Source organism: Mustela erminea, chromosome 1 (genome assembly GCF_009829155.1).
Source record: "Mustela erminea isolate mMusErm1 chromosome 1, mMusErm1.Pri, whole genome shotgun sequence".
Lineage (NCBI taxonomy): Eukaryota > Metazoa > Chordata > Mammalia > Carnivora > Mustelidae > Mustela > Mustela erminea.
Window position 1 is genome coordinate 174,436,464 of NC_045614.1, and position 17,650 is coordinate 174,454,113.

At 34.0% G+C, this 17,650-nt stretch overlaps 1 protein-coding gene and 1 pseudogene across 1 annotated transcript; both read right to left on the reverse strand.

Moving 5' to 3' along the window:
• Positions 1-386: 386 nt before the first annotated feature.
• On the reverse strand, positions 387-6,455 carry LOC116591637 (olfactory receptor 5AC1-like). Its single transcript, XM_032344708.1, has 2 exons — positions 6,407-6,455; positions 387-1,324 (listed from the first exon to the last, which is right to left on the reverse strand). Exons 1-2 carry the CDS (start codon positions 6,453-6,455, stop codon positions 387-389), a joined length of 987 nt encoding a protein of 328 aa, XP_032200599.1.
• A 9,937-nt stretch (positions 6,456-16,392) lies between these two features.
• LOC116591649 lies at positions 16,393-16,860 on the reverse strand (annotated as a pseudogene).
• Between the last annotated feature and the right edge of the window lie 790 nt (positions 16,861-17,650).

Genomic DNA, 17,650 nt, shown 5'->3' on the forward strand with positions numbered 1-17,650 from the left:
CAGAGAGCCAACACAAATAAAAAGATGCTCAAAAAAATCACTGATCATCAGGGTAATACAAATTAACACCGCAGTGAGATATCACCTCACACCTGTCAGAATGGCTAAATTTAACAACACAGGAAACAACGGATGTTGGTGAGGATGTGGAGAAAGGGGAACGCTCTTACACTGTTGGTGGGGATATAAACTGGAAAAGCAGCAAGATTTTTGATATGCAGGCTCTAAGCAATTGTCTTCGCTCAGTCACACCAGCTTCAACAAAGAAACATGCTGCCAAATGTCTGCCACAATAAAATTATAAACTATTATATCTAATTTAGAGGAAATTTACAGAGTAAAAAAGAGTTTGAAAAGAACAAGTTTAAAATTTGCCTTAAGAACTATTATGTATTTATTATTCTCCTCAAGGCACCTATCACCTCTTTGTTTCTCAGACTGTAAATAAAAGGATTTAACAGGGGAATTATTATTGTATAAAATACAGAATATATTTTATCTTGATTTTCAGCTAGTCCAGACCCAGGACGCACATACATGAAGAAGAGAGTGCCATAAAACAAAGAGACAGAGAGCAGGTGGGCGCTGCACGTAGAAAAAGCTTTGCTCCTGCCCTTTTCAGACTTCTTTTTCAGAATTGTGAGGAGGACATAGGAGTAAGAGATGATAATTGTCATGAAAGTGATAGATTGTATAAAGACTGAAAATATAAAAATCAGGAGCATATTAACTTTAGGGTCAGTACAGGAAATCTTAAACAGTTGTAAAATTTCACAGTAGAAATAATGTATTACATTGGACTTGCAGAAAGTTAATCTAAATAATAAACTAACATGCATCATAGGATGAAGAAACCCAATAATATACGAAACACTTAATAATTGAATGCAGAAGATATTGGACATCACCACTGGGTAAAGCAAAGGTTTGCATATGGCTACATAGCGGTCATAGGCCATCACTACCAGAAGGAAACATTCTGTGTTGGCACTGGAAGCAAAAATATAAAATTGGGTGATGCATTCAACCAGGGATATCATATGATTGTTAGATAAAAAATTCATTAGCATCCTGGGAGTCACAGAGGATGAGGAACAAGCATCTGCAAAGGCCAAACTGCCAAGGAGTAAGTACATGGGGGTGTGAAGGTGGGGGTCCTTCCAAATGAGAAAAATTAGTCCAAGGTTGCCCAACATGGTAGTGAAGTAGATGACCAAGAACATCAGGAACAGGGGGACTTGAAGCCCTGGAAGATTTGTAAGTCCTGTGAGAACAAACTCAGTCACCTGTGTTTTGTTTCCATCAGATTCACTGAAGCTGATCACTGAAATGAAAGAATAAGAACACAGTCATAAAATACCATGAAAATAGTCACATTTTATTTGAGAATAAATTTATCGTCCCTGTTCATGTATCCCTTTTAATCAGAACATATACTTTTACATTTGAGTATTCTTTACAAACAATGTGTATTTGGACAACTGTCCCTAAAAATTAGGGGGAATATATATGGTATATATATATGGAATTAATTACTGTATAAGAGAAGTGGGCTTAGGCTTCGGCTCAGGTCATGATCCCAGCGTCCTGGGATCGAGTCCCACATCGGGCTGCTTGCTCGGCGGGGAACCTGCTTCTCCCTCTGCCTCTCCAGGCCTCTCTGCCTGTGCTCGCTTGCTCTCTCTCTTCCTCTATCCCTGACAAATAAATAAAATCTTAAAAAAAAATAAAAATAAAAATAAAAAAATAAAATGCTTAAAAAAAAAAAAGAGAGAAGTGGGCTTATTTTTTTATTTGGAAAAAATTATTATAATTTAATAATCATCCTCTAATTTTAAAATCTTTAAAAATAGAAATAGAATTTTTTAAAATATGCTAGGTGCACCTGGGTGACTCAGTTGATTAAATGTCCAACTCCTGATTTCAGCTCAGGTCATGATTTCAAGGTTGTGAGGTTGAGCTCCCCATGGGGCTCTGCACTGGGCATGGAACCTGCTTAGGATTCTCTCTCCCTCTCTCCCTCAGCACTTCCCCCAACTCACGTGTGCACCTGAGCTCTCTCTTTCTGTAAAAAGAAAAAAATTGAGAACTAAATATGCTAAAGATTAGTTATCAAAACCAATCTCATATATTCTAAATAAAGTAGCATCTCCCTCAAATTAAGAACAGATTGAAATGCTTACTTTGACCATTATTGTATGGTATTTTTTTTTAGAAACTGCAATACATCTAAGATATGAAAGTAATTTAATAAAGATATAATAAAATGTCATAATAATTGTAGGAAATAAATTCATTATTTTTCTAACTTTATATTATTATACTTAAAGAACATTATGACTTTAATAAGCACCAGATGAAGGATGAATACATATAGAATCACTAGATTTTTTTCTTTGCAAGCAAGGAAAAGAAATAAAAGGGAAATATATCAATTATAATATCTGTAAACTTTAAAATACATTGAAATATTTTTAAAATATGTGAGACCTATGTGAATTAAATAGTAAAAACTTACCAAAGAATATGATATAATTTCTAAAGAAATAGACAGCCAAAATATGTTCTCAGATATGAATACTTAGTATTATAAATATGTCAGTAGAATTCAATTTATTTTTAGTTAGAACCCTAATTGCTTTTTAATGTGATAGCATAAGCATAAAATTCTTATAAAATAAAGGTATTTTGAGACAAGGGAAAATATGAAAGTCAAGTATGCAGTAGTGTTAAAACATAAGCCATTTAATAGAATGTAATGTGACATGGAAATAGGAAAATATAGTAGTAAAACCAAATAAAGACTTCAAAGATTGATTCAAGTGTATTTGTTGGAATTTAATATAGTACATGGATGATTTTTCAATTGAGAATGATGATTTATTCAATAAATATTATGACTATATTTGCCTATCTTGGAAAAAAGTAAGAATGGCTTCCTTTTCTATGCTTGCTTTAAATTGCAACTGGATTGTGGTACCTGGGTATCTCACTTAGTTAAGTGTCCAACTCTTGATTTCAGTTCAGGTCATGATCTCAGGGTCCTGAGATTGAGCCTTGCATCAGCCTCCATTCTCAGCATGGAGTCAGTTTGAGATTCTCTCTCCACCTCTGCCCCTTCCCCTGCTCTCTCTGTCCAAAAATAAATAAAATCTTGGGCACCTGGGTGGCTCAGTGGGTTAAGCTTCTGCCTTTGGCTCAGGTCATGATCTCAAGATCCTGGGATCGAGGCCCAAGTCTACTCAGCGGGGAGCCCGCTTCCCCTCTCTGTCGCTCTCTGCCTACTTGTGACCTCTTTCTCTGTCAAATAAATAAATAAAATCTTTTAAAATAAATAAATAAATAAAATCTTTTTAAAAATAAAAAATAAAATCTAAAATTGCTATTGGATCAAGGACTTCAAAGTAAAAAAATTAAAAAAAAACTTTCTAAAAAAATTCATAAAATAAATATAATGAAATATATTACAAAACCTTTGACTAGGGGTGCTTGGGTGGCTTAGTTGTCTAAGCATCTGCCTTCCACTCAGGTCATGATCCCAGGGTCCTGGGATTGAGTCCCACATTGGATTGCTTGCTCAGTGGGGAGCCTACTTCTACCTCTCCCTATGCCTGCTGTTCCCCCTGCTTGTGCTCTTCTCTCTCTTTCTCTCTCTCTCTTAGTCAAATAAATAAATAAAATGAAAAAAAAATGACTAATATAAGAAAGCCATAACAAAGAAAGATAAAATATGGATATATTTAATCTAATGCTTAAATTCATGAAAATAGAGTATATATCAAATCTTTCACAAGATAAAAGATGAATAAGACTTTGGAAGAATATGTGTAATTAATATAGGAGGTAAAATATTAGTATTTCTCAAATGCAAAGAAATATTATTTTTTGGTAAAAAATGTCAAGTAAGTCAATGAAAAAATAAAAACAGAATTGAAAGGGCAGGTCACAGAAGAATATGCCAAAACATTCAATAAATGTGGGAAAAGATGTTCACATTTCCCAGTACTCAAGATGTGCAAATAAAATAAGACATTACTTTTCATCCCTCAGATTAGCAAAATCTACTGGTTGTCAGAATACGAAAAGGTCATTCTCACACTTACTGGTAAAAATGTAAATTACTAACACTTTGAAAAATAATTTGGCAATTTTTTTTTAATTTTCAGCATAACAGTATTCATTATTTTTACACCACACCCAGTGCTCCATGCAATCCGTGCCCTCTCTAATACTCACCACCTGGTTCCCCCAACCTCCCACCCACCCCCCACCACTTCAAACCTCTCAGATTGTTTTTCAGAGTCCATAGTCTCTAATGGTTCACCTCCCCTTCCAATTTCCCCCAACTCCCTTAGCAATATTTTTTAAAAAATAAAAATGCACATACTTTTCAACTCAGTGATCCATGCCTTCAATCCATTCTATAGCATTAACATATCATTTCATAGGGAGAGAAGTCTACTGCAGCATTGTTCATGGTGGCAAAAGACTGGAAATAATATGTAAACTGACAGGATGAAGCAATGGTTGAACAAATCCTGGTATAATCATACTAATCAATAGTATAGCAGTCATTTAAAATGTTATCGCTCTACCACTTTTCTCAAAGTAATTTCCATAATTATTAGGAATGTGAGAAAAATAAGATGCAAAGAATTTTTTTTAATATTATCCCTTTAAACACATCGGCAACAAAGTCTTAAAATTCCCACTCTGTATACCTATGAACACATCCACACATTTGCAAATGTGTATTTGCAAATAACTGTATGGACAGAAAGCCTGTGTGAAATGATAGACCCTAGCTTGTTAATATTTATTTTCTGCTATAGGTGATAGGAGAGTAATAAAACAAAGGAGGGAGAATTAAACAGAAGAATCAAAGAATTAAAATTAAAAGAAGAATTAAACAGAAGAGATCACAAGATATTTAGAAGGGAATGCACTTAGGTCTTAGATTCTTAGATCATCTACAAGAAAAAATCTGCCTGTAATTTGATGTGTATATTCATTGTTTCTCAGAGTAAAATGAATAACCCAATTTTATATATTTACTTCGTGCTGATTAAAACACAAAATTTTTACCTATTTACCAAAATTGTATTGTTTGCCTTTAAAATAGGTGCATAGGCAAGGTTTTTCTTAATGGTTCAACATTAGGGAGAAGAGTGGGTTATTTTCTATCTTCTCTGAGAATAGAACAAGAAAAATTTATCTTTAAAAATTTGTCTTTGGGGTGCCTGGGTGGCTCAGTCATTAAGCGTCTGCCTTCGGCTCAGGTCATGATCCCAGGGTCCTGGGATAGAGTCCCACATTGGGCTTCCTGCTCCACAGGAACCCTGCTTCTCCCTCTCACACTCTCCCTGCTTGTGTTCCCTCTCTTGCTGTGTCTCTCTCTGTCAAAAAAATAAATAAAATCTTTTTTTAAAATTATCTTTTAAAGTATATACCCCTGAGAAGCCGTGGAGACATAATACATGCAGCACAGAGACTGACTGAAATGTCTCCTCTAAAAATTGGCCTTAATGGACACTGATGGCAAGTCATTTAATTTCCAAGGGGGAGGTTTTGTTCTGAATGAGCCTACTCTGATTCCCTGACAACTTTAAACCCATACTTGATATACCCTATTTTCCTAATTAGTCAAGGGTTATTAAGGACTTGGATTTTTTCTATACCTATCTATCTATCTACCTATCTATCTCTATATTATATATATTTATATGTGTGTATAAGTATATATATTTTTTATATAGATGATAGATAGATGTAGATATACACTCTGTTTGTGTGCGTGTGTGTGTGTCCCTATGAACACACACACACACACACATAGATATATACACACATATACCCATTTGGAATTAAGAGGCTGAACAATATTATCAGTGGTGACTTTAGTTATTTTTTCACAATTCCATTAACAAATTAAGGAAGTTTAAGCAATATAACTTAATTGTCCTTAGCCTGACAAATAAATTTGTCCATAATATGAAATAATCTTTGAAACTTTTCAGTTATTATCATTATTTTTTCATTTGTCTCATTTTTCTCTTATCTTGTTACTATTAAAAAGAAATATCATATGTGTCTCTTCAACAGTCAAACATTTAGTACTCATGACAAGCATCCAGAATTGTTTATCCTGAAGAGAAACAGATAATCTCATAGGGTTGCCAGGATTTTCATTTCTGACCTGGATATTTCATTATCAAATAAGCAAATTGAAAACTACATATAATGGAAATTAGATCCTAGTGCCCTCGCTCAGTTTCTTTAAGTCTTTTGGAGAGTGAGGAATGATGGGTAACTTTAATGAAAGATGGTGGGTTTCCAAAGGAAAAAAAATGTAAATTTCCCTCTACCATACTTTACATTGTTGGGGCCAGTCATCTTTATGAATTACCAAACTGATGAAGCTGCTGGCTGTTTTCATGTCCACAGCTGTACTTCATCTTGGAAACTTTAAATGAAGAAAAGTGGAAGGTGCAGAATGAAGCAGTGATTACTTGGCAAAGATTTTCCTTGGAAACCTCAACAGTGGGGACATGTTTATTTGTACTCTTTTTCAAATCTATTCATGAAAAAGAAAAAAAAATAACTTTGGAATTCCCTCAGTGAAAGCTACCAATGGATTCCCTGTAGGACTCAGGTGAAGCTGTTCTACTGGGCATTGTGAGCTAATCAGGGAATAACACAGACACACCAGGTGTGACAATTAGAAGCACACTTTGTGTCAATGGAGTGCCCTGCAAGGGCAACTTGACAAACTGCCCCTGAGCAGTTTTTAGGTCATATGACTTTCCTTTTTCTTATTTCTCTTGATGTTGTCACATTACAACCACCTGATAGTTTCTTTCAGTGTCTCTAAGACTCATGAAACTCAGAATGTAAAGATCCAAATTCAGTCTTTTCCAACACTGTCACCAAATGTGGCCTCACCCTGCCTTCCTATTTACAGTTAATGGCATCATCGTTATCCCATTTTTAAAGAAAGAAACCTGATATTCATCCCTTAAAACTGAATTCCCCCTTGAAACCCTGTCAAAACTATTATCAAACCCATGGCTTTTATCTCCTTAATATCTGTTGTAACCATCCACTTCTCTCAAAAGTCTATCATCCACCTAGAATACTGACATAACACTTTAATAATCTATGTGCACTTTCTAGTATTTTCTCCTACCACTGTCTGCATTTGGGCCAATGTCACCTTTATAAAATACCAAATCACTAAGATCAGCACCATTCTCACACCCATGGATGCAACTGCATTTAAACCCTTAAATATAACTTATGATCACTCTTAGAATAAAGATCAAAATCTTTAAGCCTGTATATCCCTTCCCTCATCCTAAAACTTATCCTATTATCCTCTATACAAAAGTTCAGTCTGATATAGCTAATATATTCATTTAGGTGAATGACTCTGATATTTCAGAATTGATCTAAAGAGCTGAAATTAAAAATCAAAATTACAGTTAATTAAAAAGTTAAAATATCAATGGCTATCAGACACATGAAAAAGTGTCCATCATGACTAGCCATCAGGGAGATTCAAATCAAAACCACATTGAGATACCACCTTACAGCAGTTAGAATGGCCAAAATTAACAAGACAGTAAACAAGTGTTGGAGAGGATGAGGAGAAAGGGGAACCCTCTTACACTGTTGGTGGGAATGCAAGTTGGTGCAGCCACTTTGGAGAACAGTGTGGAGATTCCTCAAGAAATTAAAAATAGAGCTTCCCTATGACCCTGCAATTGCATTACTGGGTATTTACCCCAAAGATACAGATGTAGTGAAAAGAAGGGCCAACTGTACCCCAATGTTTATAGCAACAATGGCCACCGTCGCCAAACTGTGGAAAGAACCAAGATGCCCTTCAACAGATGAATGGATAAGGAAGATGTGGTCCCTATACACTATGGAGTATTATGCCTCCATCAGAAAGGATGAATACCCAACTTTTGTAGCAATATGGATGGCACTGGAAGAGATTATGCTGAGTGAAATAAGTCAAGCAGAGAGAGTCAATTATCATATGGTTTCACTTATTTGTGGAGCATAACAAATAGCATGGAGGACAAGGGGAGATGGAGAGGAGAAGGGAGTTGAGGGAAATTGGAAGGGGAGGTGAACCATGAGAGACTTTGGACTCTGAAAAACAATCTGAGGGTTTTGAAGGGGGGGGTAGGAGGTAGGGGGAGCCTGGTGGTGGGTATTAAGGAGGGCAAGTATTGCATGGAGCACTAGGTGTGGTGCAAAAACAATGAATACTGTTATGCTGAAAAGAAATATTTTTTTAAAAAAGTTAAAATAGCATGACTTTTGTATGCAGTGTTGATGAGGAAAAAATTCAGAGTTTGTCTGTTTTTCTAATCTTAGTGTAATCGTAATTTTATTTTACAGATTTTCTGTACTGTAAAATAGAGAAAAAATATTGGGGCATCTGGGTGGCTCAGTCAGTTAAGCATTTGACTATTGATTTTGGTTCAGGTCATAATCTCAGGGCCCAGAGATTGAGCCCTGCTTTGGAGTTGCATGGAGCATGGAGCCTGCTTCAGATTCTCTCTCTTATCTCCCTCTCCCCTCTCCAGCTCTCTCTCTTTCTCCCTCTCATAAAAAAAGAAGTAAGTCCTCCTTAAAAAGTGGCTGAATTGCCAGCATTTCTCCATCCCATTAGAACTCTACCTGACATGCTGCATCTGTGAGAGGAGTACACACACCCTTTTGTGATAAGGCTGACAGGGCTCAAGAATCCAGTAGAAGTCTGACAGTGCCCACTGGTTGGCACTACATTTTCTGCAGTAATCTGAACAGGTCATAAGATCTTCAAACAGGTCATAAGATAATGAAAAACAATAGTTATAAACTTGTCCTTCCACTGTCTTGGACATAGTAAAGCATAACAAAAAAATCTGATCTAGGTATGAGATAGTAAAATCCTGAGTTTCTGGAAGATAATAGGATTTATGGCTCAGCTGTCTTGAGCTGCAAAGGCTTCCTGTGAGAAATACCTGTGATGTAGTAACCATGAGATTCACCCAGTGAAAAGGGAAATTATGCTGTCTATGGGTAGTTTTTTGGATTATACAAATTTAATACCAAGGGCTTTATAGTTTCTTGTTAGAGTAGTAACTCTTAAACATTGCATTATATTTTACTCTTGGCCACAGAGACTTTCTTACCAGTTTAGCTGAAAGCTTCATTCCCCTCACCCTCCTTCAGAATAACTTAATTCTCTCTTACTCAACCAGTGTCAGGGCCTTCATTCCAACTTCAGACTTCTGGTGTTGTTGACTTGTATCACCATTTTATACAACACAAATCCTGGGCCTGATGACTGCACCAGTCTCCTGAATTCCATTAATTAATGAAGTCTCTTTTTCTCAGGTGGTAGTGTGTTGAATATACATGGAGGAAGCCTGATGTGTTGAAATGAGATTGGAGTTATAAGGAACTGCCTCTGTTATTTCTGTGTCCTATAGCACTAACACTCCTCATTTGCAAAAAATGAAGTTGTTTGACTAAAGGATCCTAACTGCTTTACAAAGCTACTCTTCATTGTACCTGGAATTCTAAGGATTTTTTGCTTTTTGGGATCTAGGACCACTTAGGAATTTAAAAAGTAGAGATGGGAAAAAATTGTTCATTCTTTCTTGATTTGGCTGTAATTCAGCTCCCCCACCCCTTTTTTAGTGTATCATTGAGAGTGGCAAGGTAGAAATTTATGGGATAGATTTCCCTATGTAAGAAGCAACCTTATTCCTAACTACTAGAAGAAATAAAATATCCTTCTGAATAAGTATGTTCCATACACTGAGTTTTTAATCTTTTCTTCAGACCTTGGATCAATGAGAAAGTGACAGAGCAGCAACTTGAAGTTTTATTTTTCTCCCTGTAGCCTAGAATACTAATTAATATTTAACATATTGACATAAATTCAGCCCACAATATTTCCATTGAACTGCTATAATTTTGTCTCAGTACAATGAAATGTCCTGGTGAAATCAGATCAGTCCACTATTGATAGGGCAGTTTTTCTTAATGATGACATTCATAGAAACAAGGTTCCATTAGGTTGGGTGATGGGGTGTGGAGGTATATTTACACTTATCACCTAATTTTCCTTTTTCTCAGATTTCTTAGTATGGCTAAGGCATCATATTTCTTCATTGATAATGTTGTCTAACAGTCCATGGGCATGCCCATATTTAAGATCATGCATTCAAATATAGTTCAGCTCTTACCAAGTTACTCTAGTCAAAAATCTTCCGAGTCCTTATTGCAATTTGAATAAAGCCCCAAATCCTCAGCCATTCAAAACTTCTCCAAACTTTTTTTCCAACCTACCTTTTCAAGTCCATCTCCAAAATTTACATGCGCCAAAGCTACAAAAGATATTCAGATATCTTAGGGTAATGAACAATCTCTAATAGATAATTTGTTTTGGGTTTTTCTTTTTAATTTTGCTTGTTTGTTTGAGACACAGGGGGAGGGGCAGAGGGAAAGGAAGAAGCTAAACAGGGAGTCTGACACAGGGCTCTATCCCAAACACCATGAACATGACCTGAGCCTACTGCAGACTCAACCAACTGAGCCACCCAGGCACCCCATCTAATAGGTAATTTGTGATGAATTCTAACATTCAACAACTTATTTCATACATGTCAAATGTCCATTATCATTTCTTCTATCAGTTTTATTACAAATAGGTAATATTTCCTCTGCTATATGATCACTGATTTACATCATAAGATGACCACTCATCTGGTCCCTACAGAAATTTTAGTACTTTTGAGTAACTAGCCTTATTAATATCATAGTCTCAGATATTTTTTTTTAAGATTTTATTTATTTATCGGGGGGGGAGAGCGAGTACAGGCAGACAGAATGGCAGGCAGAGGCAGAGGGAGAAGCAGGCTGCTTGCCGAGCAAGGAGGCCGATGTGGGACTCGATCCCAGGACGCTGGGATCATGACCTGAGCCGAAGGCAGATGCTTAACCAGCTGAGCCACCCAGGCATCCTAGTCTCAGCTATTTTTTTTTTAATTTTTTATTTTTTATAAAAATATATTTTTATCCCCAGGGGTACAGGTCTGTGAATCACCAGGTTTACACACTTCACAGCACTCACCAAAGCACATACCCTCCCCAATGTCCATAATCCCACCCCCTTCTCCCAACCCCCCTCCCCCCAGCAACCCTCAGTTTGTTTTGTGAGATTAAGAGATTTTTAACTAAACATGGCGTTCATAGTGACGATATAAGCCATAGTCACATGACCTGATCCCATGCATTATTAGGCATGAATGGATGTATATAGAAATAGAAAAAACAGAAACATTAAAAAAATGATGAGAGGACTATAGATTGAAAGGTCGTGAATTATGTGACTTCTTGAATCCACTGTTGCCAAGGTGGTACCACACATAATACCAACTGAACACCTAGTCCCACAGACCTACTTTGGGTCCAGTGGAAACAGTGGTATAGGAGGCACATAGAGTTTAATAGACTATTCTCCAGTATAAACACTAATTTATAAACAGAATTTTCTGTAAAAATATATATTAAGCAATATAGAAAAACTGGGTATTGCTATCTAAGAATCATATATAGGAAAGAAATATAGCAGAAACAGAAAAACATCATTCATTTATTTAGACAAATATTATTGCTTTGTTTTTCATGAAAATGCAAGAATATAAATAATGAAGTCAAAAAGCATACAATAGATACCATGCTCTAAGGAAAAAAGCATAAAGACATAGGAAAATATAAGAAAGTTTTTAATTTAATCAGTCTCTCTAAAATGAAACATCATTATTAGAAGACCAATTAGAAGCACTGAAAATTTTCAAGTGGTTTGTAATGTTACTATAAAATAATTTTGGGAGTGCCTAGGTGGCTCAGTCTATTAAGCCTCTGACTCTTGATCTCAGCTCAGGTCTTGATCTCAGGGTCCTGAGTTCAAGCTCCACATTAGGCTCCACACTGGGCTTGGAGCCTACTTTAAAAAAAAATAATAATTTTGTACAAATAGTAATTCTAATAATGATTTTTTTCATTGATATTATCTGTCAGAATAAAAGTGGCAACTAATACTTATCAGAAATTTTTAACTATTTGTGAAACTTATTGCTAAGTATTTGTCTATGTGCTTAGACAAATATTTTAATGTTAGCAGGGAGGATACTTATTTAAAAGTACTTTTTTAAGTGGCTGTAATTACCTTAAAATGCTATCAAAACTTTTGTTTTTAAAACTCATGAACTTGATATTATTTAATCACAAATAATAAAAAATCTTACATAAAAGTCTTACAAAGCAAGAATAATGCAACTGGAAATGGTTTGGTTTTATGAAAGGCTTTTAAAAGACTACATCTGCTTCAGTTTCCAAAAGTGCTATTATTGGAGGTAGAGTTCTCATGCGTTTACTCATTCAATTATTATCTACTGAGATGATGATATAATAGTAAATGCAACTGAAATATTGCTTATAATAGTAAATGCAACTGAAATAATCAAAACCATACATTCTCACAAACTATCTGAGTATTTAGAATACTAAATTACTTAATGTCATCAACCATATTTTTATGACATAATCATATAAAGTTTACACATTTTCCATTTTTTCAATAAAAAATGTATTGAATGTTATCATATGCAAGATGTCCTATTAGGTGTCATGCTTATTTAAATAAAAATTGAAAAATAGTAGGAACATTTTATTTGAGAAACAAATATTCCTCTCTCATTTTATTAGTCCACCTTAAATTTGTTTCTTCTGCTGTATAAAAAGAGATTTAGCAGAAAATTGCAGTAATGTACAGCAAAGAATACATTTTGTCCTACTCTTCATCTGGGCCAGATTCAGGACTCATGAATCTGAAAAAGAGCATTATAGTAGAACAAGAGAACAGTGAACATACAGGCACCACTGTGGAGAAGGCATAGCTTCAGCCTTTTTCATAATTCTTTTTCAGTATGGCAAAGAAGACATGGATGCAAGAGACTTAATTGTTCAGAGGAACGAAATTTGAATAGAGACAGAAAACGAAAAGAATCAGTGCATTAATAGATTCATCTTTTTGGAAATTTTATATGACAACAAGATTTCAAAGTAGAACTGATGTTTTATGTTGGACCCATAGACAATTCACATAAGTGAAAATTCCATATGAACAATGAGAGGCAGAAAGTAAAAAATAAAAAAATAAAAAAATAAAAAAACGTGAAATACTCAGCAACTCATTCAGTTTGGAAGTAAGCACAATATAAAATACAAATGCATACAATATCAATAATAAAGCTAAAATGAAATCAACAAATTCAACTCTAAATATAAAAACCAGAAGAAAAAAAATATTATGAGGACCAATAGAAAAAAAATTTAAAATATGAGAAATTAATGAATTAGACAAGAGCAAAGTTATATATGATTTTTAAAATCATAACCTAGTTCTTGTAAAACACCTACAAAATAGAAAAATTACTAGTTAACTTTAATTTTTCTAAGTGGGAGAAAATAATAAAATGATAAAAGGGAAATAACCTTTCAAACCCAATAAATGTAAAAACCACTATGTGGGTCTTTGTCTAATTCAAGGCAAATATATGTCAAAATCTAGATGAAATGAATAGTTTTATTAAGAAATAAAATCTAGAATTTTGTTCTTAATTGCAAACAATAGGAAGTCCACAACAACTAAAACAAAGTAAAATTAAAATACTCTGGACTTAAGCAAGTTTGTAGATCTAATTCCTTCTATCAGTTCACACAGTTACCTTTATCACAAAGATACTATGAGCCAGATCCAAAATGTGAAAAATTCTACAGGACAACTAAACCAGTTTCTTCAACAAATGACATTAAAAATGGAGGAAGAGAAAACTGTTGTAGATTAAAAGAAATTTAAAAACCATCAAAACCAATTATGTACTATACAGTGGTTAACTGAACAAATTAAAAAAAAGAAAGACAGACAGACATGATACATAATTTTTAAAAAATCATCAAAATGCACTGGGTGTACTTTGTTTAAATCCTGATTCAAACAAACAACAAAATTTTTGAGACACATTGGGAATGTTGAACACATTAATATTAAATAATATTAAGCAATTAATTTTGTTATGTATGATAACTGTACTGTGGTTATGTTAAAACACAGTCTTTTTACTTAGCATTAATGTACTAAAAGGTTAATAATTTTTTAATAATAGTTTGTGGATTTAACAATTCTGTCATGAAATATTGCAGAAATTAGAAACATTATGTAGGGCAATACATTCAAACTTTAAAAAAAATGTTGAGATGCATATATGGAAATAAATTTATTTTTCTCAAAATAATAAGAATTTAAGAGATTGTAAGAGGATATAACAGTAAATTATTGGAATAGAGCTCTAACCAACAGTAAAGAAAATGTAATAGCAAAAATCAATCCTAAATTATGAAATAAAAATATCCTATATTATTGTTAACCACCAAGAGAGTAAAATTAATCAGAATTTTCTGCAGTCAATAGTATTTTTCAAAAGAACACATTCAGTTGTCTATCTTTTTTAAAAAGTCATTTGCCAGTGAAAACCTGTAGACCTATAAAAATAAATTGAATATTTTCATTTATATTCATGAGTTAAATAATAAATTTATGTTTCTTACTATATCCTCTTAGATAAGTGTTTTGATGTTCATTGGAATTATAGGGAAAAAATCTAAATATAACTTTTAAAATACTTCAAAAAGAGGACCATTTTCACTCTTGCTTCAATAACTAGAATTTAATTTTTATTTTCTATGAATCCTCCTTTCCTAAACAGTGATTAAACAAACAGACTGCTCAAGGAACATAATTAAGTCTTCCCCAAAAAAGAAAAAGGAATCTATATCAATTCTATTATACTGAAATAAATTAGTCTATGTACTAATTTAGTCCTGTCACTGAATTAGAAGTAAATTGGTGGCTGAGATCATAAGAGCATTGTCTCAGTTTTGAGACCACTACCTCAATTTTTCCTCTACATCAGTATATACTTAACCAGTTTCTCATCCTTGCTCTCTGCTTTGCCTTCTATCTATTGTAAGGATAGCAACGTAATCCCTATGCAAATGTTTACCAGGCTTACTATTGCAAACAAAATAATCATATAAATAGTGTACAGGATATCTATAATATTTGAGAAAGATTTATCTTGAAATATTTCCAAATAAGAAAATTCCTGAATACCATTGTATTATAATGTTCTGTGTGAAAGTTAGTATGTGCACTTTTAGATATGGGAAGTTTTAAATTTTGATGCTCCACTATTTAATTCAAACCAACTTCCTTTTTTTTAACTGTTATTACTAAGATGCACCAATTTTTAAATATTTTTATTTAAATTCAATTAATGAACATTAAATATTAGTTTCAGAGGTTGAAGTTAGTGATTCACCAGTCTTATATAATACTCAGTGCTCATTACATCACTTGCCCTCCTTAATGTTCCATCACCAGTTACCCCACCTCTCCACCTCCCTCACCTCCAGCAACACTCAGTTTCCTATGATTAAGAATCTGTTATAGTTTGTTTCCCTCTTTGATTTTGTCTTGTTTTGTTTTTCCTCTTTTTCCCTATGATCCTGTTTTGTTTCTTAAATTCCACATATGAGTGAGATCATATGATAATTGTCTTTCTCTGACTCACTTATTTTGCTTAACATAATACCTTCTGGTTCCATCCACATCATTGCAAATGGCAAGATTTCAATATTTTGATGGCTGAGTAGTATTCCATTGTATATACATATACCACATCTTCTCTCTCCATTCATCTGTTGATGGACATCTAGAAGATGCACCGATTTTTTAAATCTTGTTTTTCTTAATTTTCCTCATTTTTATTTCAGAAACATTTTTTTTTGCCAAAAATCTAAGTTTTTTTTTTCATTTTATCATGTTGTGGTAAGCCATCACAGAGTCTTATTAACATGCAGATCTAGTTCAGTGAGCAAGGATCAGTCATGAACTAAATGATTCCCACTTTCATAACAGCCTGTTACTATCAGTTATTAAATGGAATTTGAAGGAGTCCCTTAAAGATATCAAATTTTCAGACTAAATGTTCCCACTAAAAAATTACAATATTTTTAAATAAATCAACTATTGGTAATATGAGTCATAACTGGACCCTCATCCAAGTAAACATTGTGTTAACCTGAGTTTGTTCACCCAGTGCTCAATAACTACACTGACAACTAGCTCTTTAGTAAAAGGGCAAGACCATGGCTAATCTGCAAGACTTATTTACACAAAGGTGAAAAGAGAAACAATTTGAAATTTCCTTTGGGAACTGTTAACTTCTTTGTAGCTCTTCTGAAGTCACCTATAACCTCTTAATTTCTCACATGAATCAGGCTATGCAGAAAGCCAATTGTATACGAAATATTTATCAGTTGAGTGCAGAGTCTATTGGACATTATCACTGAATAAAGCAAGGAGTTAATATGGCTACATAGTGTCCATAGGCCATGACTACCAGAAAGAAACATTCTGTAGTTGCATGGAACCAAAAAAATAAATTTGGGGGATGCACTAAGGTAGGGATTTCATTGCATCTTGTCTAAGAAATCAGCCTACATCCTGGGTGTTACAAAGGTTAAAGTGCATGCATCTACAAAGGCTAAACCACCAAGAGAGAAGCACGTAGACATGTGAAGATGGGAATCAGTCTGAGGCTGCATTCCATAGTGATAAGGTAGATGACCCAGAACATGAGGGAAATGAAGGAACTGCAGCCGGGATTGCTCTATAATTCCTGTGAGGACAAACTCAGTTACTAGAGACTTGTTTCCTTCTCACATATCCACACCTGATCACTGTAATGAGAATATGTATCAAAGAAATTTACTAAAGATAACACAAAATAATGACATTTTGTTTGCAAATTACATTGTACCTTAGTGTTGGTTTCCACCTAATTAGTAATTTTTTTTTATTTTTTATTTTTATTATGTTATGTTACGTTAGTCACCATACTGTACATCATTAGTTTTTGATGTAGTGTTCCATGATTAATTGTTTGTGTGTAACACCCAGTGCTCCATGCAATCAGTGCCCTCCTTAATATGCATCACCAGATTCACCTATCCGTCCATCCTCCTCCCCTCTGAAACCCTTTGTTTGTTTCCTGGAGTCCATAGTCTCTCAAACTTAACTTTCAGCCTATAGTAAGATGGTTTAAAAATTCTTTGTTTAAGTACCTAACCCCAAAATTGAAAAAACCTGAAATAAATGCAAATTTTGAGGCAATATTAAAACTATGTGGAAGACTATCACAAGTAGAAGAGATGCAAATGTAAAACTCTTGTATGTGGAAGAAAAATAGACTAATAACTTTTACATAGGTATGACCATGTAATAATTTTTACTACATAAATTCATAAACAAAGGGAAAGGACAAAAACATATTTGGAACATATTCTGCATATGTAGGGTTAATACTTATAACACACACATACACATACACAATCTCTTACAACTAGGTAAAAACAAGTTAAATAACCCAATGGAACAAATGGGGAAAAAATACGAAGAGACATGTTTATGGGAGAGTAAGTTGACTTGACCAATAAATATACGAAACAATGTTCA